We start from the raw sequence: 27088 nt of genomic DNA, 5'->3' as shown, positions 1-27088 counted from the left end.
CTTTTAATCAGGGCAAGGTGTCTGGTAACATGACCGAATACAAACAGTGCAGCTAATCCCTCCGCAAGGCTATCAAACAAGCTAAGCGTCAGTACAGAGACAAAGTAGAATCTCAATTCAACGGCTCAGACACAAGAGGCATGTGGCAGGGTCTATAGTCAATCACGGACTACAAGAAGAAATCCAGCCCAGTCACGGACCAGGATGTCTTGCTCCCAGGCAGACTAAATAACTTTTTTGCCCGCTTTGAGGACAATACAGTGCCACTGACACGGCCTGCAACGAAAACATGCGGACTCTCCTTCACTGCAGCCGAGGTGAGTAAGACATTTAAACGTGTTAACCCTCGCAAGACTGCAGGCCCAGACGGCATCACCAGCCGCGCCCTCAGAGCATGCGCAGACCAGCTGGCCGGTGTGTTTACGGACATATTCAATCAATCCCTATACCAGTCTGCTGTTCCCGCATGCTTCAAGAGGGCCACCATTGTTCCTGTTCCCAAGAAAGCTAAGGTAACTGAGCTAAACGACTACCGCCCCGTAGCACTCACTTCCGTCATCATGAAGTGCTTTGAGAGACTAGTCAAGGACCATATCACCTCCACCCTACCTGACACCCTAGACCCACTCCAATTTGCTTACCGCCCAAATAGGTCCACAGACGATGCAATCTCAACCACACTGCACACTGCTCTAACCCATCTGGACAAGAGGAATACCTATGTGAGAATGCTGTTCATCGACTACAGCTCGGCATTCAACACCATAGTACCCTCCAAGCTCGTCATCAAGCTCGAGACCCTGGGTCTCGACCCCGCCCTGTGCAACTGGGTACTGGACTTCCTGACCGGCCGCCCCCAGGTGGTGAGGGTAGGCAACAACATCTCCACCCCGCTGATCCTCAACACTGGGGCCCCACAAGGGTGCGTTCTGAGCCCTCTCCTGTACTCCCTGTTCACCCACGACTGCGTGGCCACGCACGCCTCCAACTCAATCATCAAGTTTGCGGACGACACAACAGTGGTAGGCTTGATTACCAACAGCGACGAGACGGCCTACAGGGAGGAGGTGAGGGCCCTCGGAGTGTGGTGTCAGGAAAATAACCTCGCACTCAACGTCAACAAAACTAAGGAGATGATTGTGGACTTCAGGAAACAACAGAGGGAACACCCCCCTATCCACATCGATGGAACAGTAGTGGAGAGGGTAGCAAGTTTTAAGTTCCTCGGCATACACATCACAGACAAACTGAATTGGTCCACTCACAGACAGCATCGTGAAGAAGGCGCAGCAGCGCCTCTTCAACCTCAGGAGGCTGAAGAAATTCGGCTTGTCACCAAAAGCACTCACAAACTTCTACAGATGCACAATCGAGAGCATCCTGGCGGGCTGTATCACCGCCTGGTACGGCAACTGCTCCGCCCACAACCGTAAGGCTCTCCAGAGGGTAGTGAGGTCTGCACAACGCATCACCGGGGCAAACTACCTGCCCTCCAGGACACCTACACCACCCGATGTTACAGGAAGGCCATAAAGATCATCAAGGACATCAACCACCCGAGCCACTGCCTGTTCACCCCGCTATCATCCAGAAGGCGAGGTCAGTACAGGTGCATCAAAGCTGGGACCGAGAGACTGAAAAACAGCTTCTATCTCAAGGCCATCAGACTGTTAAACAGCCACCACTAACATCGAGTGGCTGCTGCCAACACACTGACACTGACACTGACTCAACTCCAGCCACTTTAATAATGGGAATTGATGGGAAATGTAAATATATCACTCGCCACTTTAAACAATGCTACCTTATATAATGTTACTTACCCTACATTATTCATCTCATATGCATACGTATATACTGTACTCTATATCATCGACTGCATCCTTATGTAATACATGTATCACTAGCCACTTTAACTATGCCACTTTGTTTACATACTCATCTCATATGTATATACTGTACTCGATATCAGCTACTGTATCTTGCCTATGCTGCTCTGTACCATCACTCATTCATATATCCTTATGTACATATTCTTTATCCCCTTACACTGTGTATAAGACAGTAGTTTTGGAATTGTTAGTTAGATTACTTGTTGGTTATTACTGCATTGTCGGAACTAGAAGCACAAGCATTTCGCTATACTCGCATTAACATCTGCTAACCATGTGTATGTGACAAATAAATTTGATTTGATTTGATTTGATGTCTCCAATCATGTAAAAGGACAAAAAATTGCAGGATTTTTTCATTTATTGTTTTCTCAGACCAGCAAAATACGATGATTTGCAGGTCCCTGTCACCCCCTGGTATTGGGGTCTGAGCCCCTGGTATTGGGTCTGAGGCCCTGGTTTAGGCCATATGAAGAGCAGCTATGCATGATGTCATGAAAAGCAGCATAGAGACAAATGTTTTCACATTCTTTAATAAGACTCAAACAAAAACAGGCAATAGGATATACAGCAGGCTTCACAGTTCCCCCGACAAATATGCCCTACAAGGAAACTCAACATATCTCGATGACGCTTAGTGGGCGAGGGGGTCTGTGCGGGGTGTGGTACCTTCCACAAACACATGTAAGCGATCTGCTGTACCACAGCTTTCAGCCAATCACCATTAAGGGCTAGAACCACTCAGGTTATAATGTAGAGTACCTGACATGCAGCTGTCATCAGAGATGGGCACGTCTAGATAGATGTATCCCCTGTTGTACAGACCTGAAGGAGAGAGAAGTCATGATCAGATTAACATATTCATGTGAAAATGATGAAAAAGCGCTAACAAAGTATTCGCGCTAAGGAAGCATTTACAACGTATCACACCAGAATAAGTTCTGTTATGGCACAGCAGAATATGCACCTCTACCCAACATCTTTCCCAATCTCCAATAAACATAGAACAGGGAATAGATGCCCTTACATCTTGCCCATCTTCTCCAGGCTCCCATCTTACTGGTCACTCGACCACCCACCCCGACACTCCGCCACCCACACTCCGCCACCCTCCCCGACACTCCGCCACCCACCACGACCCTCCGCCACCCACCCCGACCCTCCGCCACCCACCCCGACCCTCCGCCACCCACCCCGACCCTCCGTCACCCACACCGACACTCTGCCATCCTATAATTTATTCTAACATCTTTCACTACCCTCCTAGCTGTCACTCTACCCTCCGAGCTGTCACTCTACCCTCCTAGCTGTCACTCTACCCTCCTAGCTGTCACTCTACCCTCCTAGCTGTCACTCTACCTTCCTAGCTGTCATTCTACCCTCCCAGCTGTCACTCTACCCTCCTAGCTGTCACTCTACCCTCCTAGCTGTCACTCTACCATCCTGGTACTCCTTCCCTCCTACCTGTTAACCTTCCCTCCTACCTGGTACTCTCTTCCATCCTACCTGTTAACCTTCCCTCCTCCCTGGTACTCTCTCTTCCTTCCTACCTGTTAACCTACCCTCCTACCTGGTACTCTCTTCCCTCCTACCTGGTACTCTCTACCCTCCTACCTGGTACTCTCTACCCTCCTACCTGGTACTCTCTACCCTCCTACCTGGTACTCTCTTTCTTCCTACCTGGTACTCTATACTATCCTACCTGTTAACCTTCCCTCCTACCTGGTACTCTCTTCCCACCTACCTGGTACTCTCTTCCCTCCTACCTGGTACTCTCTTCCCTCCTACCTGGTACTCTCTTCCCTCCTACCTGGTACTCTCTTCCCTCCTACCTGGTACTCTCTTCCCTCCTACCTGGTACTCTCTTCCCTCCTACCTGGTACTCTCTTCCCTCCTACCTGGTACTCTCTTCCCTCCTACCTGGTACTCTCTTCCCTCCTACCTGGTACTCTCTTCCCTCCTACCTGTTAACCTTCCCTCCTACCTGTTAACCTTCCCTCCTACCTGGTACTCTCTCCCCTCCTACCTGGTACTCTTCCCTCCTACCTGGTATTCTCTTCCATCCTACCTGGTATTCTCTTCCATCCTACCTGGTACTCTCTTCCATCCTACCTGGTACTCTCTTCCCTCCTACCTGTTAACCTTCCCTACTACCTGGTAATCTCTTCCTTCCTACCTGGTACTCTCTTCTCTCCTACCTGGTACTCTCTTCCATCCTACATGTTAACCTACCCTCATCCTACCTGGTACCCTCTTCCCACCTACCTGGTACTCTCTTCCCACCTACCTGATAGTCTCTTCCATCCTACCTGGTAGTCTCTTCCCTCCTACCTGGTAGTCTCTTCCCTCCTACCTGGTACTCTCTTCCATACTACCTGGTACTCTCTTCCATACTACCTGGTACTCTCTTCCCTCCTACCTGGTAGTCTCTTCCCTCCTACCTGGTAGTCTCTTCCATCCTACCTGGTACTCTCTTCCATCCTACCTGGTACTCTCTTCCCTCCTACCTGTTAACCTTCCCTACTACCTGGTACTCTCTTCCTTCCTACCTGGTACTCTCTTCCCTCCTACCTGGTACTCTCTTCCCTCCTACCTGGTACTCTCTTCCCTCCTACCTGGTACTCTCTTCCCTCCTACCTGGTACTCTCTTCCCTCCTACCTGGTACTCTCTTCCCTCCTACCTGGTACTCTCTTCCCTCCTACCTGTTAACCTTCCCTCCTACCTGTTAACCTTCCCTCCTACCTGGTACTCTCTCCCTCCTACCTGGTACTCTTCCTCCTACCTGGTATTCTCTTCCATCCTACCTGGTATTCTCTTCCATCCTACCTGGTACTCTCTTCCATCCTACCTGGTACTCTCTTCCCTCCTACCTGTTAACCTTCCCTCCTACCTGGTAATCTCTTCCCTCCTACCTGGTACTCTCTTCCCTCCTACCTGGTACTCTCTTCCCTCCTACCTGGTACTCTCTTCCCTCCTACCTGGTACTCTCTTCCATCCTACATGTTAACCTACCCTCATCCTACCTGGTACTCTCTTCCCTCCTACCTGGTACTCTCTTCCCACCTACCTGGTAGTCTCTTCCTTCCTACCTGGTAGTCTCTTCCCTCCTACCTGGTAGTCTCTTCCCTCCTACCTGGTACTCTCTTCCATACTACCTGGTACTCTCTTCCATACTACCTGGTACTCTCTTCCCTCCTACCTGGTAGTCTCTTCCCTCCTACCTGGTAGTCTCTTCCATCCTACCTGGTATTCTCTTCCATCCTACCTGGTACTCTCTTCCATCCTACCTGGTACTCTCTTCCCTCCTACCTGTTAACCTTCCCTACTACCTGGTAATCTCTTCCTTCCTACCTGGTACTCTCTTCTCTCCTACCTGGTACTCTCTTCCCCCCTACCTGGTACTCTCTTCCATCCTACATGTTAACCTATCTTCCCTCCTACCTGGTACTCTCTTCCATCCTACCTGGTACTCTCTTCCCACCTACCTGGTACTCTCTTCCTACATACCTGGTACTCTCTTCCCAACTATCTGATAGTCTCTTCCATCCTACCTGGTACTCTCTTCCCTCCTACCTGGTACTCTATTCCATCCTACTCTCATCCTACCTGATAGTCTCTTCCATCCTACCTGGTACTCTATACCATCCTACCTGTTAACCTTCCCTCCTACCTGGTACTCTCTTCCCTCCTACCTGGTACTCTCTTCCCTCCTACCTGGTACTCTCTTCCTCCTACCTGGTACTCTCTTCCCACCTACCTGGTACTCTCTTCCCTCCTACCTGGTACTCTCTTCCATCCTACCTGGTACTCTCTTCCCTCCTACCTGGTACTCTCTTCCCTCCTACCTGGTACTCTCTTCCCTCCTACCTGGTACTCTCTTCCCTCCTACCTGGTACTCTCTTCCCTCCTACCTGGTACTCTCTTCCCTCCTACCTGGTACTCTCTTCCCTCCTACCTGGTACTCTCTTCCCTCCTACCTGGTACTCTCTTCCATCCTACCTGTTAACCTACCCTCATCCTACCTGGTACTCTCTTCCATCCTACCTGTAACCTACCCTCATCCTACCTGGTACTCTCTTCCATCCTACCTGGTACTCTCTTCCCTCCTACATGGTACTCTCTTCCCTCCTACATGGTACTCTCTTCCCTCCTACCTGGTACTCTCTTCCCTCCTACCTGGTACTCTCTTCCCTCCTACCTGGTACTCTCTTCCATCCTACCTGTTAACCTACCCTCATCCTACCTGGTACTCTCTTCCATCCTACCTGTAACCTACCCTCATCCTACCTGGTACTCTCTTCCCACCTACCTGGTACTCCCTACCTACCTGGTACTCTCTTCCCACCTACCTGGTACTCTCTTCCCTCCTACCTGGTACTCTCTTCCATCCTACCTGGTACTCTCTTCCATCCTACCTGTTATCCTTCCACCAGAGCCACAATAGGCCGTAATGACAGGGAAGGCATCTCATCACACTAAACTGTTTTCCTATTCCCCCCAGACTAACACCCTGATGGCGAGCGACTACCATTTATCCAGACCACTGGGCCATTTAGCAGTGAGCTGGGATGAACATACACACAGAGACAGACACAATAATAAATTCCACTCACTCAGCACCACATTGTACTCCATTGATCCAGCCAGTTGGGGTCCTGAATCTATCATCTTATCAATCGCCTTCCTCTCTGCCACCGAACAGATCTAAAATCAGACAGGACAGAGGGAGGACACAGACAGACGTTAGCTGGGTGGAGGGAGAGAGAAAGAAGGAGAGGAGGAAACAGGTAAAGAGGGGGAAACCACACACTTCATCTACCAGAAGAAAAAGAAACACATCAAATGAATACAGCAACTTCAGGCTGGAGATCAGTCTAGCTAGCGAGCTAAATCTTTTTTTCTTTTTGTAGTGTGGTATAACATTTAGACTTTTCTGGTGGGAACCTGCACAGATTCCAGATGACAAAGTCAGTGTGTAACTCCTAGCTAGATAGGTAGTGTCCTGGGTCAGATAGGTAGTGTCCTGGGTCAGATGTAGATAGGTAGTGTCCTGGGTCAGATGTAGATAGGTAGTGTCCTTGGTCAGATGTAGATAGGTAGTGTCCTGGGTCAGATATAGATAAGTAGTGTATGGGGTCAGATATAGATAGGTAGTGTCCTGGGTCAGATGTAGATAGGTAGTGTCCTGGGTCAGATGTAGATAGGTAGTGTCCTTGGTCAGATGTAGATAGGTAGTGTCCTTGGTCAGATGTAGATAGGTAGTGTCCTGGGTCAGATATAGATAAGTAGTGTCTGGGGTCAGATATAGATAGGTAGTGTCCTGGGTCAGATATAGATAGGTAGTGTCCTGGGTCAGATAGGTAGTGTCCTGGGTCAGATAGGTAGTGTCCTGGGTCAGATAGGTAGTGTCCTGGGTCATATAGGTAGTGTCCTGGGTCATATAGGTAGTGTCCTGGGTCATATAGGTAGTGTCCTGGGTCAGATAGGTAGTGTCCTGGGCCAGATAGGTAGTGTCCTGGGTCAGATAGGTAGTGTCCTGGGTCAGATAGGTAGTGTCCTGGGTCATATAGGTAGTGTCCTGGGTCAGATAGGTAGTGTCCTGGGTCAGATAGGTAGTGTCCTGGGTCAGATATAGATAGGTAGTGTCCTGGGTCAGATGTAGATAGGTAGTGTCCTGGGTCAGATGTAGATAGGTAGTGTCCTGGGTCAGATAGGTAGTGTCCTGGGTCAGATAGGTAGTGTCCTGGGTCAGATAGGTAGTGTCCTGGGTCAGATTGGTAGTGTCCTGGGTCAGATAGGTAGTGTCCTGGGTCATATAGGTAGTGTCCTGGGTCAGATATAGATAGGTAGTGTCCTGGGTCAGATAGGTAGTGTCCTGGGTCAGATGTAGATAGGTAGTGTCCTGGGTCAGATAGGTAGTGTCCTGGGTCATATAGGTAGTGTCCTGGGTCAGATATAGATAGGTAGTGTCCTGGGTCAGATAGGTAGTGTCCTGGGTCAGATGTAGATAGGTAGTGTCCTGGGTCAGATGTAGATAGGTAGTGTCCTGGGTCAGATAGGTAGTGTCCTGGGTCAGATAGGTAGTGTCCTGGGTCAGATAGGTAGTGTCCTGGGTCAGATAGGTAGTGTCCTGGGTCAGATAGGTAGTGTCCTGGGTCAGATAGGTAGTGTCCTGGGTCAGATAGGTAGTGTCCTGGGTCAGATAGGTAGTGTCCTGGGTCAGATAGGTAGTGTCCTGGGTCAGATAGGTAGTGTCCTGGGTCAGATAGGTAGTGTCCTGGGTCAGATAGATAGTGTCCTGGGTCAGATATAGATAGGTAGTGTCCTGGGTCAGATAGGTAGTGCCCTGGGTCAGATAGGTAGTGTCCTGTGTCAGATAGGTAGTGTCCTGGGTCAGATAGGTAGTGCCCTGGGTCAGATATAGATAGGTAGTGTCCTGGGTCAGATAGGTAGTGTCCTGGGTCAGATAGGTAGTGTCCTGGGTCAGATAGGTAGTGTCCTGGGTCAGATATAGATAGGTAGTGTCCTGGGTCAGATAGGTAGTGTCCTGGGTCAGATAGGTAGTGCCCTGGGTCAGATATAGATAGGTAGTGCCCTGGGTCAGATATAGATAGGTAGTGCCCTGGGTCAGATATAGATAGGTAGTGCCCTGGGTCAGATATAGATAGGTAGTGTCCTTGGTCAGAAGTAGATAGGTAGTGTCCTGGGTCAAAAGTAGATAGGTAGTGTCCTAAGTCAGAAGTAGATAGGTAGTGTCCTAAGTCAGAAGTAGATAGATAGTGTCCTGGGTCAGAAGTAGATAGGTAGTGTCCTGGGTCAGATGTAGATAGGTAGTGCCTAGTATCAGATGTAGATAGGTAGTGTCCTGGGTCAGATATAGATAGGTAGTGTCCTGGGTCAGATATAGATAGGTAGTGTCCTGGGTCAGATATAGATAGGTAGTGTCCTGGGCCAGATGTAGATAGGTAGTGTCCTGGGTCAGATATAGATAGGTAGTGTCCTGGGTCAGATATAGATAGGTAGTGTCCTGGGTCAGATATAGATAGGTAGTGTCCTGGGCCAGATGTAGATAGGTAGTGTCCTGGGTCAGATGTAGATAGGTAGTGTCCTGGGTCAGATGTAGATAGGTAGTGTCCTGGGTCAGATATAGATAGGTAGTGTCCTGGGTCAGATATAGATAGGTAGTGTCCTGGGTCAGATGTAGATAGGTAGTGTCCTGGGTCAGATATAGATAGGTAGTGTCCTGGGTCAGATATAGATAGGTAGTGTCCTGGGTCAGATATAGATAAGTAGTGTCCTGGGGTCAGATATAGATAGGTAGTGTCCTGGGGTCAGATATAGATAGGTAGTGTCCTGGGTCAGATGTAGATAGGTAGTGTCCTGGGTCAGATGTAGATAGGTAGTGTCCTGGGTCAGATGTAGATAGGTAGTGTCCTGGGTCAAAAGTAGATAGGTAGTGTCCTGGGTCAGATGTAGATAGGTAGTGTCCTAGGTCAGAAGTAGATAGGTAGTGTCCTGGGTCAGAAGTAGATAGATAGTGTCCTGGGTCAGAAGTAGATAGATAGTGTCCTGGGTCAGAAGTAGATAGGTAGTGTCCTAAGTCAGAAGTAGATAGGTAGTGTCCTGGGTCAGAAGTAGATAGGTAGTGTCCTGGGTCAGATGTAGATAGGTAGTGCCTAGTATCAGATATACAGTGCATACAGGAAGTATTCAGTATACCACTTCCCTTTTCAACATGTTGTTACGTTACAGCCTAATTCTAAAATGGATTCAAATTGCCATCCTATGTAGAAGAATCGAGGCTGTAAAAAACTATTTAATCCAATTGAGAATAAAGCTGTAACGTAACAACATTTGGAAAAAGTCCAGGGATACTTTCCGAATGCACTGTACATACCTTCTACAGACCCTACTGGGTATTCCCGACAATATTTTCACTGCTGCACCCAAAACAGTTATTGATCTAAGCCAATCTGTATTCTATATACAGTGATTGGCATTGGGGACATTCATTTGACTTTGGGACATGTTTTAAAACCTACATTTAATTAAAATGTTCACTTAAATATGAACAAATATGAATCATTGTTAATTTTAAGACCATTTTTTTTCATAAATCATGAATGGTTGACACATCTCTACTATTACGTGGGGAACTTTTATTTGGAACATTTAAAACATTCCCTGACCCAGAAGTACTCTTTAAACTGACGAGACGCTGAACATGTGATGAGTCCGCATATCAAATACCCACGTATGCTGCCACTGGACAGCGAAAAAACAAGTTAACCTTTATTTATTGTCATTTAAATGAGTTTGTAGTAGTGAAGTTTTTAGTTAGAATACTTACTGTAGCTACCTCAATTGTTATTTCAAATAATTTTGGGTAAATTCACAGCAATTGCTAGCTAGCCAAAATGTTGCTTGCTAGCAGGCTTCCATAAATACAAATCCCCCTAGATACAGCCCAGTCTCAGAGTCACGTCATGAGATTTGTAAATGAAAGAGGAATATAATAATATGAATTGAATTGGCCCAGCGTCGTCTGGGTTAGAGGAGGGTTTGGCCCGGGTAGGTCGTCACTGTAAACAATATTTTTTTTCTTAACCGACTTGACTAAATAAAAAGTTAAATTAAAATAAAATACCCATCTTCCCATTTAGAGTTTCGGGCGCAGCACAAAAAGGCCAAATGGTGGGACAAAGGCATTTCCTAACCAGACCTGGCAACCAGATGGTGGGACAAAGGCATTTCCTAACAGACCTGGCAACCAGATGGTGGGACAAAGGCATTTCCTAACCAGACCTGGCAACCAGATGGTGGGACAAAGGCATTTCCTAACAGACCTGGCAACCAGATGGTGGGACAAAGGCATTTCCTAACCAGACCTGGCAACCAGATGGTGGGACAAAGGAATTTCCTAACAGACCTGGCAACCAGATGGTGGGACAAAGGCATTTCCTAACAGACCTGGCAACCAGATGGTGGGACAAAGGCATTTCCTAACCAGACCTGGCAACCAGATGGTGGGACAAAGGCATTTCCTAACAGACCTGGCAACCAGATGGTGGGACAAAGGCATTTCCTAACCAGACCTGGCAACCAGATGGTGGGACAAAGGAATTTCCTAACAGACCTGGCAACCAGATGGTGGGACAAAGGCATTTCCTAACAGACCTGGCAACCAGATGGTGGGACAAAGGCATTTCCTAACAGACCTGGCAACCAGATGGTGGAAAAAAGCGTTCCCTACAGACCTGGCAACCAGATGGTGGAACAAAGGCATTTCCTAACAGACCTGGTAACCAGATGGTGGAACAAAGGCATTTCCTAACAGACCTGGCAACTTTCTTTAAGGTTGGAACCAACATGCAGTACCTCCAGCAGGCAGAGAGGTAAGAACCATTCATCCACTAGCTCAGGGACATGCTACACTAATCACAGCCCTGTATAAACATCAAAACTATGAAATAACTCATATGGAATCATGTAGTAACCAAACAAGTGTTAAACAAATCAAAATATATTTTATATTTCAGATTCTTCAAAGCAGCCACCCGTTGCATTAACCCGTTTTGCATTATGATTCCATATGTGTTATTTAATCGTTTTAATGTCTTCACTATTATTTTACTAAATAGGAAAAATAAAGAAAAACCTTGAATGAGTAGGTGTGTCCAAATGTTTGACTGGTCCTGTATTTGAATTGTTTAAAACATGTACAAATAAAATGAAATTATTTAAACATGTCTTTAATGTTGATTTGTTTTAGCTGTTAGTGATAATTCTCTAACACATGTGTTAATACATTATGTACACTATATATACAAAAGTATGTGGACACCCCTTCAAAATAGTACATTTGGCAATTTCAGCCCCAAGCACACAGCCACACAATCTCCATAGACAAACATTGGCAGTGAATGGCGTTACTGAAGAGCTCAGTGACTTTCAACGTGGCACCGTCATAGGATGGCCTGACATCAACCCCATCAAACACCTTGGCCTAACTCTGCAGGGGACGGTTGGCATAGTGACAGGAAAACCAATCAGTTGGTGTTTGGCTGTGTGTTTATGGTATGTTGTCTCTTCTGAATAAAAAAACAAAACAATTGAATGGCCATAAGAGTTCAAGGGTCACCATGCGGTTCTCACCCTGATGTCATCCTCTGTGATGTATCCGGTCTGAGCCACCCACCACGGCTCTACAGAGATCTCTACTGGCTTGGAGGGGAGCAGGTCTCGCGCCGTTTTCCTACGGAAGAATTTCTGACAAGAGACGACACAGGTATGTTATGTAAAGTAATTCAATCAATAAAATTTATTTTTTAAGTCATTTCTACATCAGCGGACATCTAGTCAGCAGTGTTGGCCGACGTTTAGTGAAAGTCAGACAAGTGTATTCAACTAAAAAGAGGAACTGAATCTTTTCAGGAAGCTCACTGCAATGTTTAGTCCCTAGAAAACATCTAGAATTAAAAACAATCTGTGTGTTGCGGGTATAATAACCATAGTATTGTCTAAGTATTTCATCACTTAGAGTACATGTTGACAAACATAAATAAGGATATTATTTAATTATGTTTAAGTTGCTCTTACCTTGGAAGACCTGCACTGGTTCATCAAGTCAATATACTGGTTCCTCCCGATGCCCAGCAGTCTTAGACCTAGAAGACAGACAGGAGACATTAATCACTGGTTCATTAAGTCAATATACTGGTTCCTCCTGATGCCCAGCAGTATTAGACCTAGAAGACAGACAGGAGACATTAATCACTGGTTCATCAAGTCAATATACTGGTTCCTCCTGATGCCCAGCAGTCTTAGACCTAGGAGACAGACAGGAGACATTAATCACTGGTTCATCAAGTCAATATACTGGTTCCTCCTGATGCCCAGCAGTCTTAGACCTAGAAGACAGACAGGAGACATTAATCACTGGTTCATCAAGTCAGTATACTGGTTCCTCCTGATGCCCAGCAGTCTTAGACCTAGAAGACAGACAGGAGACATTAATCACTGGTTCATCAAGTCAATATACTGGTTCCTCCTGATGCCCAGCAGTCTTAGACCTGGAAGACAGACAGGAGACATTAATCACTGGTTCATCAAGTCAATATACTGGTTCCTCCCGATGCCCAGCAGTCTTAGACCTAGAAGACAGACAGGAGACATTAATCACTGGTTCATTAAGTCAATATACTGGTTCCTCCTGATGCCCAGCAGTCTTAGACCTAGAAGACAGACAGGAGACATTAATCACTGGTTCATCAAGTCAATATACTGGTTCCCCTGATGCCCAGCAGTCTTAGACCTAGAAGACAGACAGGAGACATTAATCACTGGTTCATCAAGTCAGTATACTGGTTCCTCCCGATGCCCAGCAGTCTTAGACCTAGAAGACAGACAGGAGACATTAATCACTGGTTCATTAAGTCAATATACTGGTTCCTCCTGATGCCCAGCAGTCTTAGACCTAGAAGACAGACAGGAGACATTAATCACTGGTTCATCAAGTCAGTATACTGGTTCCTCCCGATCTGTGGCGACGCCCTTCAGGGCAGTTGGCGACGCCCTTCAGGGCAGTTGGCGACGCCCTTCAGGGCAGTTGGGGACGCCCTTCAGGGCAGTTGGGGACGCCCTTCAGGGCAGTTGGGGACGCCCTTCAGGGCAGTTGGCGACGCCCTTAAGGGCAGTTGGGGACGCCCTTCAGGGCAGTTGGGGAGGGACTTGCCGTTTAATGCATGTTATTTTGGCATTAATACATATCAGTTTGCAAACAAAGTAAAACATTATTTTTAATGTCATTGAGTTAATAAAGCTGCATCCAAACATGGTCCCTTTCTTGTTTTCTTGAGTAAGACAGTTCCAAAATGCAGGTGTTTCAGCCTAGCCCAGTGCTTTCTGTGGTGGTGTGGCCAGCCAGCAGAAAATACAGAGCATTGCGCCTGATTGGCTCAGTTTTCTGTCACATCATCCCCAAGTCTAAGGTTAGAATGTTAGCCCCTTGTGTTCTGCCATAGAGTTATATTAGAAGTGCCCATCCAAGAAGGCTCAAGGTCATTGGCCACAGATAGAATGTGATTTGATGTCATTCTATCTACAGTAGCTTTGATTGGACTCATCATGTCAAAATCTTACTTTCAAAATCTCAGCTATCAGTCATCATCCGTTGTCATCACGTCGACAATCTACTGGCAAATCCATTTTTGTCCTTGTAATATGAAGAGATATAATGAAGGGAAATAACAGATAAAACGTATCGGTGCTCATCGGCGATTGGACATAAACATTACACAAGTTGGAAATCGCTAATTCAACAATGAGTCGTTTGGAAGGAATCAGTGGCTGACCACGAACGTTGGTTTCTTTACTATGATGACAAAGTTTTGAAGACAGAATTTGTCCAGAACGACCGCTGCTGCGCCTCCTTCACAAGGTGAGTCCAAAAATGTCTTGTATGCTGCTGCATAAATGATGTAATATGCCAGGGAGATATGTATACTGTAGCTAAGAAAGTAATACTAAGTGTATGTTGTGTAGTGTGCATCCCAGTGATGTGTGTGCTTTGGGGACCTTTAACAGAATGTGCCTGGCAGAACGGGTGTTGTATGTGGAGGATGAGGGCTGCAGTAGGTATCTCAGATAGGGGGGAGGGAGGCCTAAGAGGGTTTTAAACATAAGCATCAACCAGATATACAGAGATGACCAGTCAGTTTACAGAGGAGTATAGAGTGTAGTGATGTTTAAGGAGCATCGGTGGCAAATCTGATGAACGAATGGTAAATAACATCAAGCCGCTCGAGACCTTACCTGCCGATCTATAAATTATGTCTCTGTAATCTAGCATGGGTAAAATGGTCATCTGAATCAGGGTTAGTTTGGCAGCTGGGGTGAAAGAGGAACGATTACGATAGAGGAAACCAAGTCTAGAATTAACTTGAGCCTGCAGCTTTGATATGTGCTGAGAGAAGGACAGTGTACCGTCTAGTCATACTCCCAAGTACTTGTATGAGGTGACTACCTCAAGCTCTACACCCTCATAGGTAGTAATAACACCTGTGGGAAGAGGGGCATTCTTCTTACCAAACCACATGACCTTTGTTTTGGAGGTGTAGAGAAAGCTTGTTGGGCACTAAGAAAGCTTTGTTGTAGAGCATTTAACACAAAATCCTGACTGTATCATCTGCATATAAATGGATGAGAGAGCTTCCTACTGCCTGAGCTGTGTTGTTGACATAAATTGAGAAGAGCGTGGGGTTTAGGATTGAGCCCTGGGAATTCCATTGCTTTAGGAATGGGTCAGGTGGTTTAAGCATGTCCCAGTTTAGGTCACCAAGCAAGACAGATTCAGACTTAGTGTAAGGGGCGAGGAGAGAGCTTAGGACAGGTAGGGTACAGGGTGGTGCTGATGGCGGACGATAACACCCAGCAACAGCCAACAAAGAGCTATTTGAAAGTTTAATGCTTAAAACCAGCGAATCAAATTGTTTGGGGAAAAGACAACAACTGAGCACTTAAGGTGATCCTTGGAAAATACCTAACTTTAGTAGTTGTGGTGCTTGGATTTGCACACACACAACATTCTATAGTAGAATCGTGGTATTTGATGTGTCAAATTAAAAGCTTATGCAACGCATCACATAGTGTTATAGGACCTATATCTTTCTTGACACGCAAAGAACCAAACAGCGTTCAATGTGCCTCGCGAAAATTGACCAAATTATTAGGGTTTCTTAATTTCACCTACTGTTCTAACTTGGTGGTGCACATGTAGCCTATAACCTGTTTTAGAGAAATGTAATTATTGAATATTGTAAGAGCTTTCATTTTCTGCTTATATGGCCCCTTTATTTATCCAACGGTTCTGACTTGGTGTACAGGGAAAATACTGTAAGAACGGCCCATGTTCTGAATTCTGTCGCTGTACATTTCAAAAGTGCTGAACGAATAGTTATATTGACAACGTCCGTCGTCGCTCATTAATGTCTTAATCGAAATTACAGATTGCATCTTATCCGCTTGTCGTCCCCTTAAGCCATAGTTTGTACATCTCAATTGTCAATAGAAACCACATTTGTTTAAGCAAGTCAGCCATATCGGTTATGTTTTTTTTAAAGGCAGAATGAACTGTTTCGTTGACAGACAAGGCTCCGCTGAAAGCCAGGTTTAGCAGTGGTAAGGTGTTGAGACTCTGCTGATAACCAGGTGTAACAGTGGTAAGGTGCTGGGTCTCTGCTGTTGGGACTCTGCTGATAACCAGGTGTAACAGTGGTAAGGTGTTGGGACTCTGCTGATAACCAGGTGTAACAGTGGTAAGGTGTTGGGACTCTGCTGATAACCAGGTGTAGCAGTGGTAAGGTGTTGGGACTCTGCTGATAACCAGGTGTAACAGTGGTAAGGTGTTGGGACTCTGATAACCAGGTGTAACAGTGGTAAGGTGTTGGGACTCTGCTGATAACCAGGTGTAACAGTGGTAAGGTGTTGGGACTCTGCTGATAACCAGGTATAACAGTGGTAAGGTGTTGGGACTCTGCTGATAGCCAGGTGTAGCAGTGGTAAGGTGTTGGGACTCTGCTGATAACCAGGTGTAACAGTGGTAAGGTGTTGGGACTCTGCTGATAACCAGGTGTAACAGTGGTAAGGTGTTGGGACTCTGCTGATAACCAGGTGTAACAGTGGTAAGGTGTTGGGACTCTGCTGATAACCAGGTGTAACAGTGGTAAGGTGTTGGGACTCTGCTGATAACCAGGTATAACAGTGGTAAGGTGTTGGGACTCTGCTGATAACCAGGTGTAACAGTGGTAAGGTGTTGGGACTCTGCTGATAACCAGGTGTAACAGTGGTAAGGTGTTGGGACTCTGCTGATAACCAGGTGTAACAGTGGTAAGGTGCTGGGTCTCTGCTGTTGGGACTCTGCTGATAACCAGGTGTAACAGTGGTAAGGTGTTGGGACTCTGCTGATAACCAGGTATAACAGTGGTAAGGTGTTGGGACTCTGCTGATAACCAGGTGTAACAGTGGTAAGGTGTTGGGACTCTGCTGATAACCAGGTGTAGCAGTGGTAAGGTGTTGGGACTCTGCTGATAACCAGGTGTAACAGTGGTAAGGTGTTGGGACTCTGCTGATAACCAGGTGTAACAGTGGTAAGGTGTTGGGACTCTGCTGATAACCAGGTGTAGCAGTGGTAAGGTGTTGGGACTCTGCTGATAACCAGGTGTAGCAGTGGTAAGGTGTTGGGACTCTGCTGATAGCCAGGTGTAACAGTGGTAAGGTGTTGGGACTCTGTTGATAACCAGGTGTAACAGTGGTAAGGTGTTGGGACTCTGTTGATAACCAGGTGTAACAGTGGTAAGGTGTTGAGATCCTGCTGATAACCAGGTGTAACAGTGGTAAGGTGTTGGGACTCTGCTGATAGCCAGGTGTAACAGTGGTAAGGTGTTGAGATCCTGCTGATAACCAGGTGTAACAGTGGTAAGGTGTTGGGACTCTGCTGATAGCCAGGTGTAACAGTGGTAAGGTGTTGGGACTCTGTTGATAGCCAGGTGTAACAGTGGTAAGGTGTTGGGACTCTGCTGTTGGGACTCTGCTGATAACCAGGTGTAACAGTGGTAAGGTGTTGGGACTCTGCTGTTGGGACTGCTGATAACCAGGTGTAACAGTGGTAAGGTGTTGGGACTCTGCTGATAACCAGGTCTAACAGTGGTAAGGTGTTGGGACTCTGCTGTTGGGACTCTGCTGATAACCAGGTATAACAGTGGTAAGGTGTTGGGTCTCTGCTGTTGGGACTCTGCTGATAACCAGGTGTAGCAGTGGTAAGGTGCTGGGTCTCTGCTGTTGGGACTCTGCTGATAACCAGGTATAACAGTGGTAAGGTGTTGGGACTCTGCTGATAACCAGGTGTAACAGTGGTAAGGTGTTGGGACTCTGCTGATAACCAGGTGTAACAGTGGTAAGGTGTTGGGACTCTGCTGATAACCAGGTGTAACAGTGGTAAGGTGTTGGGACTCTGCTGATAACCAGGTGTAACAGTGGTAAGGTGTTGGGACTCTGCTGATAACCAGGTGTAACAGTGGTAAGGTGTTGGGACTCTGCTGATAACCAGGTGTAACAGTGGTAAGGTGTTGGGACTCTGCTGATAACCAGGTGTAGCAGTGGTAAGGTGTTGGGACTCTGTTGATAACCAGGTGTAGCAGTGGTAAGGTGTTGAGATCCTGCTGATAGCCAGGTGTAACAGTGGTAAGGTGTTGGGACTCTGCTGATAACCAGGTGTAACAGTGGTAAGGTGTTGGGACTCTGCTGATAACCAGGTGTAACAGTGGTAAGGTGTTGGGACTCTGCTGATAACCAGGTGTAACAGTGGTAAGGTGTTGGGACTCTGCTGATAACCAGGTATAACAGTGGTAAGGTGTTGGGACTCTGCTGATAACCAGGTGTAGCAGTGGTAAGGTGTTGGGACTCTGCTGATAACCAGGTGTAACAGTGGTAAGGTGTTGAGATCCTGCTGATAACCAGGTGTAACAGTGGTAAGGTGTTGGGACTCTGCTGATAACCAGGTGTAACAGTGGTAAGGTGTTGGGACTCTGCTGATAGCCAGGTGTAACAGTGGTAAGGTGTTGGGACTCTGCTGATAACCAGGTGTAACAGTGGTAAGGTGTTGGGACTCTGCTGATAACCAGGTGTAGCAGTGGTAAGGTGTTGGGACTCTGCTGATAACCAGGTATAACAGTGGTAAGGTGTTGGGACTCTGCTGATAACCAGGTATAACAGTGGTAAGGTGTTGGGACTCTGCTGATAACCAGGTGTAACAGTGGTAAGGTGTTGGGTCTCTGCTGATAACCAGGTATAACAGTGGTAAGGTGTTGGGACTCTGCTGATAACCAGGTGTAACAGTGGTAAGGTGTTGGGACTCTGCTGATAACCAGGTGTAACAGTGGTAAGGTGTTGGGACTCTGCTGATAACCAGGTATAACAGTGGTAAGGTGCTGGGTCTCTGCTGTTGGGACTCTGCTGATAACCAGGTATAACAGTGGTAAGGTGTTGGGACTCTGCTGATAACCAGGTGTAACAGTGGTAAGGTGTTGGGACTCTGCTGATAACCAGGTGTAACAGTGGTAAGGTGTTGGGACTCTGCTGATGACCAGGTGTAACAGTGGTAAGGTGTTGGGACTCTGCTGATAACCAGGTGTAACAGTGGTAAGGTGTTGGGACTCTGCTGATAACCAGGTGTAACAGTGGTAAGGTGTTGGGACTCTGCTGATAACCAGGTGTAGCAGTGGTAAGGTGTTGGGACTCTGCTGATAACCAGGTGTAGCAGTGGTAAGGTGTTGGGACTCTGCTGATAGCCAGGTGTAACAGTGGTAAGGTGTTGGGACTCTGCTGATAACCAGGTGTAACAGTGGTAAGGTGTTGGGACTCTGCTGATAGCCAGGTGTAACAGTGGTAAGGTGTTGGGACTCTGTTGATAACCAGGTGTAACAGTGGTGTTGGGACTCTGCTGATAACCAGGTGTAACAGTGGTAAGGTGTTGAGATCCTGCTGATAACCAGGTGTAACAGTGGTAAGGTGTTGGGACTCTGCTGATAGCCAGGTGTAACAGTGGTAAGGTGTTGAGATCCTGCTGATAACCAGGTGTAACAGTGGTAAGGTGTTGGGACTCTGCTGATAGCCAGGTGTAACAGTGGTAAGGTGTTGGGACTCTGTTGATAGCCAGGTGTAACAGTGGTAAGGTGTTGGGACTCTGCTGTTGGGACTCTGTTGATAGCCAGGTGTAACAGTGGTAAGGTGTTGGGACTCTGCTGTTGGGACTCTGCTGATAACCAGGTGTAACAGTGGTAAGGTGTTGGGACTCTGCTGTTGGGACTCTGCTGATAACCAGGTGTAACAGTGGTAAGGTGTTGGGACTCTGCTGTTGGGTCTCTGTTGATAACCAGGTGTAACAGTGGTAAGGTGTTGGGACTCTGCTGATAGCCAGGTGTAACAGTGGTAAGGTGTTGGGACTCTGCTGATATCCAGGTGTAACAGTGGTAAGGTGTTGGGTCTCTGCTGATAACCAGGTGTAACAGTGGTAAGGTGTTGGGACTCTGCTGATAACCAGGTGTAACAGTGGTAAGGTGTTGGGACTCTGCTGATAACCAGGTGTAACAGTGGTAAGGTGTTGGGACTCTGCTGATAACCAGATGTAACAGTGGTAAGGTGTTGGGACTCTGCTGATAACCAGGTGTAGCAGTGGTAAGGTGTTGAGACTCTGCTGATAGCCAGGTGTAACAGTGGTAAGGTGTTGGGACTCTGCTGATAACCAGGTGTAGCAGTGGTAAGGTGTTGGGACTCTGCTGATAACCAGGTGTAACAGTGGTAAGGTGTTGGGACTCTGCTGATAACCAGGTATAACAGTGGTAAGGTGTTGGGACTCTGCTGATAACCAGGTGTAACAGTGGTAAGGTGTTGGGACTCTGCTGATAACCAGGTGTAACAGTGGTAAGGTGTTGGGACTCTGCTGATAACCAGGTGTAACAGTGGTAAGGTGTTGAGATCCTGCTGATAACCAGGTGTAGCAGTGGTAAGGTGTTGGGACTCTGCTGATAACCAGGTGTAACAGTGGTAAGGTGTTGGGACTCTGCTGATAACCAGGTGTAACAGTGGTAAGGTGCTGGGTCTCTGCTGATAGCCAGGTGTAACAGTGGTAAGGTGTTGGGACTCTGCTGATAACCAGGTGTAACAGTGGTAAGGTGTTGGGACTCTGCTGATAACCAGGTGTAACAGTGGTAAGGTGTTGGGACTCTGCTGATAACCAGGTGTAACAGTGGTAAGGTGTTGGGACTCTGCTGATAACCAGGTGTAACAGTGGTAAGGTGTTGGGACTCTGCTGATAACCAGGTGTAACAGTGGTAAGGTGTTGGGACTCTGCTGATAACCAGGTGTAACAGTGGTAAGGTGTTGGGATCCTGCTGATAGCCAGGTGTAACAGTGGTAAGGTGTTGGGACTCTGCTGATAACCAGGTGTAGCAGTGGTAAGGTGTTGGGACTCTGCTGATAACCAGGTGTAACAGTGGTAAGGTGTTGGGACTCTGCTGATAACCAGGTGTAACAGTGGTAAGGTGTTGGGACTCTGCTGATAACCAGGTATAACAGTGGTAAGGTGTTGGGACTCTGCTGATAACCAGGTGTAACAGTGGTAAGGTGTTGGGACTCTGCTGATAACCAGGTGTAACAGTGGTAAGGTGTTGAGATCCTGCTGATAACCAGGTGTAACAGTGGTAAGGTGTTGGGACTCTGCTGATAACCAGGTGTAACAGTGGTAAGGTGCTGGGTCTCTGCTGATAGCCAGGTGTAACAGTGGTAAGGTGTTGGGACTCTGCTGATAACCAGGTGTAACAGTGGTAAGGTGTTGGGACTCTGCTGATAACCAGGTGTAGCAGTGGTAAGGTGTTGGGACTCTGCTGATAACCAGGTGTAACAGTGGTAAGGTGTTGGGACTCTGCTGATAACCAGGTATAACAGTGGTAAGGTGTTGGGACTCTGCTGATAACCAGGTGTAACAGTGGTAAGGTGTTGGGACTCTGCTGATAACCAGGTATAACAGTGGTAAGGTGTTGGGACTCTGCTGATAACCAGGTGTAACAGTGGTAAGGTGTTGGGACTCTGCTGATAACCAGGTATAACAGTGGTAAGGTGTTGGGACTCTGTTGATAACCAGGTGTAACAGTGGTAAGGTGCTGGGTCTGCTGTGTTGGGACTCTGCTGATAACCAGGTGTAACAGTGGTAAGGTGTTGGGACTCTGCTGATAACCAGGTGTAACAGTGGTAAGGTGTTGGGACTCTGCTGATAACCAGGTGTAACAGTGGTAAGGTGTTGGGACTCTGCTGATAACCAGGTGTAACAGTGGTAAGGTGTTGGGACTCTGCTGATAACCAGGTGTAACAGTGGTAAGGTGTTGGGACTCTGCTGTAACCAGGTGTAACAGTGGTAAGGTGTTGGGACTCTGCTGATAACCAGGTGTAACAGTGGTAAGGTGTTGGGACTCTGCTGATAACCAGGTGTAGCAGTGGTAAGGTGTTGGGACTCTGCTGATAACCAGGTGTAACAGTGGTAAGGTGTTGGGACTCTGCTGATAACCAGGTGTAACAGTGGTAAGGTGTTGGGACTCTGCTGATAACCAGGTGTAACAGTGGTAAGGTGTTGGGACTCTGCTGATAACCAGGTGTAACAGTGGTAAGGTGTTGGTGCTGATAACCAGGTAACAGTGGTAAGGTGTTGTTGTAATGATAACCTGTAACAGTGGTAAGGTGTCTGGGAACCAGGTGTAACAGTGGTAAGGTGTTGAGATCTGCTGATAACCAGGTGTAACAGTGGTAAGGTGTTGGGACTCTGCTGATAGCCAGGTGTAACAGTGGTAAGGTGTAAGGTGTAACAGTGGTAAGGTGTTGGGACTCTGCTGTAACTCTGCTGATAACCAGGTGTAACAGTGGTAAGGTGTTGGGACTCTGCTGATAACCAGGTGTAACAGTGGTAAGGTGTTGGGACTCTGCTGTTGGGACTCTGTTGATAACCAGGTATAACAGTGGTAAGGTGTTGGTACTCTGCTGTTGGGACTCTGCTGATAACCAGGTATAACAGTGGTAAGGTGTTGGGACTCTGCTGATAACCAGGTGTAACAGTGGTAAGGTGTTGGGTCTCTGCTGTTGGGACAGATTTCTGTAGGCCCTAACAGTTTGTCACAGTGTTAAGTGTTGTGGCTTTGCTGGCATGCATCTCACACATTTTTATTTTGCCCCACCAAGATTTACATGCTAAAATCTCCGTATTAACGGGCTTAGCAGCAGTGTGACCGAATACTGTGTAAACAGCAGACTATTCCCTTAATAGTGCACAACTTCTGACCTGGGCTCTACTACTATACAGGGAATAAAGAGCTGGGGAATATTTGGCCTGCTTCCATAACACTCCTCTTTGATCTACAACATCTGAAATGCAAAGTGGTTTAATTGGTTTCCTGAAACTTCACCACCATCACTGAGCTGAGCTATTTCTGAGAAAGTGTGTGTGTGTCTGTGGGTGCGGGTGTGTGTGGGTGTGTTGAGAGTGACTCATCCAAAACTGTACAGCAATCTCTCCACTACCCAGCACCCCTCCCATTCCCGGTGTGTCACCAGCCTGTCCCTCTGCACGCACACACACACACACACACACACACACACACACACACTGTACACACACACACGGTGAATATGGAGGGGGAGCAGGGTGCTGGTTTTCCCTGTAATCCATTATTAATGCTGTAACGTTCTGTAACGTGGTTCTGTAACGTGGTTCTGTAACGTGGTTCTGTAACGTGGTTCTGTAATGCCGTTCTGTAACGTGGTTCTGTAATGCCGTTCTGTAACGTGGTTCTGGTAACGTGGTTCTGTAACGTGGTTCTGTAATGCGTGGTTCTGTAACGTGGTTCTGTAAAGTCGTTCTGTAACGTGGTTCTGTAACGTGGTTCTGTAAAGTCGTTCTGTAACGTGGTTCTGTAATGCCGTTCTGTAACGTGGTTCTGTAAAGTGCGTTCTGTAACGTGGTTCTGTAATGCCGTTCTGTAACGTGGTTCTGTAATGCCGTTCTGTAACGTGGTTCTGTAACGTGGTTCTGTAACGTGGTTCTGTAAAGTCGTTCTGTAACGTGGTTCTGTAATGCCGTTCTGTAACGTGGTTCTGTAAAGTGGTTCTGTAACGTGGTTCTGTAATGCCGTTCTGTAACGTGGTTCTGTAATGCCGTTCTGTAACGTGGTTCTGTAACGTGGTTCTGTAACGTGGTTCTGTAATGCCGTTCTGTAACGTGGTTCTGTAATGCCGTTCTGTAACGTGGTTCTGTAAAGTCGTTCTGTAACGTCGTTCTGTAATGTTGTTTTGCCTCTGATGGTCGTAGCTGATCTGTTTGAACACGTCAGTTCCCAGCGGTGGTTAAATCCCGTGGTTAAATGCGGTGGTTAAATCCTGTGGTTAAATCCCATGGTTAAATGCGGTGGTTAAATGCGGTGGTTAAATCCCGTGGTTAAATGCATTGGTTAAATCCCGTGGTTAAATGCGGTGGTTAAATCCCGTGGTTAAATCCCATGGTTAAATGCGGTGGTTAAATCCCATGGTTAAATGCGGTGGTTAAATCCCATGGTTAAATGCGGTGGTTAAATCCCATGGTTAAATGCGGTGGTTAAATCCCATGGTTAAATCCCATGGTTAAATGCGGTGGTTAAATCCCGTGGTTAAATCCCGTGGTTAAATCCCGTGGTTAAATGCGGTGGTTAAATCCCGTGGTTAAATGCGGTGGTTAAATGCGGTGGTTAAATCCCGTGGTTAAATCCCGTGGTTAAATGCGGTGGTTAAATCCCGTGGTTAAATGCGGTGGTTAAATCCCGTGGTTAAATGCAGTGGTTAAATCCCGTGGTCAAATGCGGTGGTTAAATCCCATGGTTAAATGCGGTGGTTCAATCCCGCGGTTCAATCCCGCGGTTCAATCCCGCGGTTCAATCCCGCGGTTCACGCTTTCAGTTTTATGCGAATGCTGCCATCTATCTACGGTTTGGATATGCTGACTAGAATGCCAGCTCCTTTACGGAGGAGTCTTCTTGCCAAGGGGGCCTCCTCTGACAAATCCTCTAAGTTTCACCCACTAATAAACCCACCTAGTCTGACAGCAGAAAGTCATGGAGCCATCCTGCTTCTGGCCAGTCTGACAGCAGAAAGTCATGGAGCCATCCTGCTTCTGGCCAGTCTGACAGCAGAAAGTCATGGAGCCATCCTGCTTCTGACCAGTCTGACAGCAGAACAACATGGAGCCATCCTGCTTCTGACCAGTCTGACAGCAGAAAGTTATGGAGCCATCTGGCTTTTGGCCACAGTCTGATAACAGAAAGTCATGGAGCCAACCAGATTCTGGCCAGTCTCTCAGCAGAAAGTCATGGAGCCATCCTGCTTCTGGCTAGTCTGACAGCAGAACAACATGAAGCCATCCTGCTTCTGGCCAGTCTCTCAGGAGAAAGTCATGGAGCCATCCTGCTTCTGGCCAGTCTGACAGCAGAAAGTCATGGAGCCATCCTGCTTCTGGCCAGTCTGACAGCAGAAAGTCATGGAGCCATCCTGCTTCATACATTTGATTTTATGTTTTTAACACGGTGGGGTTTCGCAATAATTGTTAAATCAGTGAGTTCAGAATTTATATTTATTATATTCCTAAAAGGAATAACAGACAGAACTGAGAAGAATCCAACATGAGGTCAAAGATCAAACAAGACCAAGTGAACAAAAGATACAAAAGGTTGCAAAAGACACCAAATGAACAAACCTGGACCTTCAAGACAAAGATGTTGCCATTACGTTCTTATTACGATGGGTATAACGTACTAACAACATTTTCAAGTCAATCTGGTGTTTATGAGAAAAGCAGAGGTTTGTGGTAACTGTGGTTTTTACAATACAGATATGTTCCTACCCATTTGTGTGGTTTTAATGACAGGTGCGTTGGTTTAGTGTCAGCAGCAGCACAGCTGAGAGAGGATGTACAGTGAGGTACAGTAAACAAAAATATAAACGCAACATGTAAAGCGTTGGTCCCATGTCCAATGAGCTGAAATAAAAGATACCTGAAACTTTCAGGTCTACTACACCTGTTGTATTCAGCATTTCACTGTGAGGTCTACTACACCTGTTGTATTCAGCATTTCGCTGTAAGGTCTACTACACCTGTTGTATTCAGCATTTCACTGTAAGGTCTACTACACCTGTTGTATTCAGCATTTCACTGTGAGGTCTACTACACCTGTTGTATTCAGCATTTCATTGTAAGGTCTACTACACCTGTTGTATTCAGCATTTCACTGTAAGGTCTACTACACCTGTTGTATTCAGCATTTCACTGTAAGGTCTACTACACCTGTTGTATTCAGCATTTCATTGTAAGGTCTACTACACCTGTTGTATTCAGCATTTCACTGTGAGGTCTACTACACCTGTTGTATTCAGCATTTCACTGTGAGGTCTACTACACCTGTTGTATTCAGCATTTCACTGTAAGGTCTACTACACCTGTTGTATTCAGCATTTCACTGTAAGGTCTACTACACCTGTTGTATTCAGCATTTCATTGTAAGGTCTACTACACCTGTTGTATTCAGCATTTCACTGTAAGGTCTACTACACCTGTTGTATTCAGCATTTCACTGTAAGGTCTACTACACCTGTTGTATTCAGCATTTCACTGTAAGGTCTACTACACCTGTTGTATTCAGCATTTCACTGTAAGGTCTACTACACCTGTTGTATTCAGCATTTCACTGTAAGGTCTACTACACCTGTTGTATTCAGCATTTCACTGTAAGGTCTACTACACCTGTTGTATTCAGCATTTCACTGTGAGGTCTACTACACCTGTTGTATTCAGCATTTCACTGTAAGGTCTACTACACCTGTTGTATTCAGCATTTCACTGTGAGGTCTACTACACCTGTTGTATTCAGCATTTCATTGTAAGGTCTACTACACCTGTTGTATTCAGCATTTCAATGTGAGGTCTACTACACCTGTTGTATTCAGCATTTCACTGTGAGGTCTACTACACCTGTTGTATTCAGCATTTCACTGTAAGGTCTACTACACCTGTTGTATTCAGCATTTCACTGTAAGGTCTACCTACACCTGTTGTATTCAGCATTTCACTGTAAGGTCTACTACACCTGTTGTATTCAGCATTTCACTGTAAGGTCTACTACACCTGTTGTATTCAGCATTTCACTGCAAGGTCTACTACACCTGTTGTATTCAGCATTTCACTGTAAGGTCTACCTACACCTGTTGTATTCAGCATTTCACTGTAAGGTCTACCTACACCTGTTGTATTCAGCATTTCACTGTGAGGTCTACCTACACCTGTTGTATTCAGCATTTCACTGTGAGGTCTACCTACACCTGTTGTATTCAGCATTTCACTGTAAGGTCTACTACACCTGTTGTATTCAGCATTTCACTGTAAGGTCTACTACACCTGTTGTATTCAGCATTTCACTGTGAGGTCTACTACACCTGTTGTATTCAGCATTTCACTGTAAGGTCTACTACACCTGTTGTATTCAGCATTTCACTGTAAGGTCTACTACACCTGTTGTATTCAGCATTTCACTGTAAGGTCTACCTACACCTGTTGTTTTCAGCATTTCACTGTAAG

The 27088-nt window shown here is 46.5% G+C and overlaps 1 protein-coding gene across 3 annotated transcripts in view; it reads right to left on the bottom strand.

Moving 5' to 3' along the window:
- The window catches only part of LOC112229177 (protein FAM91A1), a 130419-nt gene that overhangs the window by 85951 nt on the left and 17380 nt on the right, over positions 1-27088 (bottom strand). For all 3 annotated transcript variants that reach the window (XM_042295049.1, XM_042295051.1, XM_042295050.1), the window contains 4 exons: positions 12493-12560; positions 12049-12162; positions 6507-6597; positions 2655-2717 (listed from right to left, as the gene is read on the bottom strand). In XM_042295049.1, the coding sequence (XP_042150983.1) occupies positions 2655-2717; positions 6507-6597; positions 12049-12162; positions 12493-12560 (336 nt within the window). The remainder of the gene's footprint in view (positions 1-2654; positions 2718-6506; positions 6598-12048; positions 12163-12492; positions 12561-27088) is intronic.

The sequence above is a fragment of the Oncorhynchus tshawytscha genome, linkage group LG13 (assembly GCF_018296145.1).
Source record: "Oncorhynchus tshawytscha isolate Ot180627B linkage group LG13, Otsh_v2.0, whole genome shotgun sequence".
In the NCBI taxonomy this organism is placed as follows: Eukaryota; Metazoa; Chordata; class Actinopteri; order Salmoniformes; family Salmonidae; genus Oncorhynchus; species Oncorhynchus tshawytscha.
Note: the sequence above shows the minus strand (reverse complement) of the source record. Positions and strands in the feature narration are given on the sequence as shown.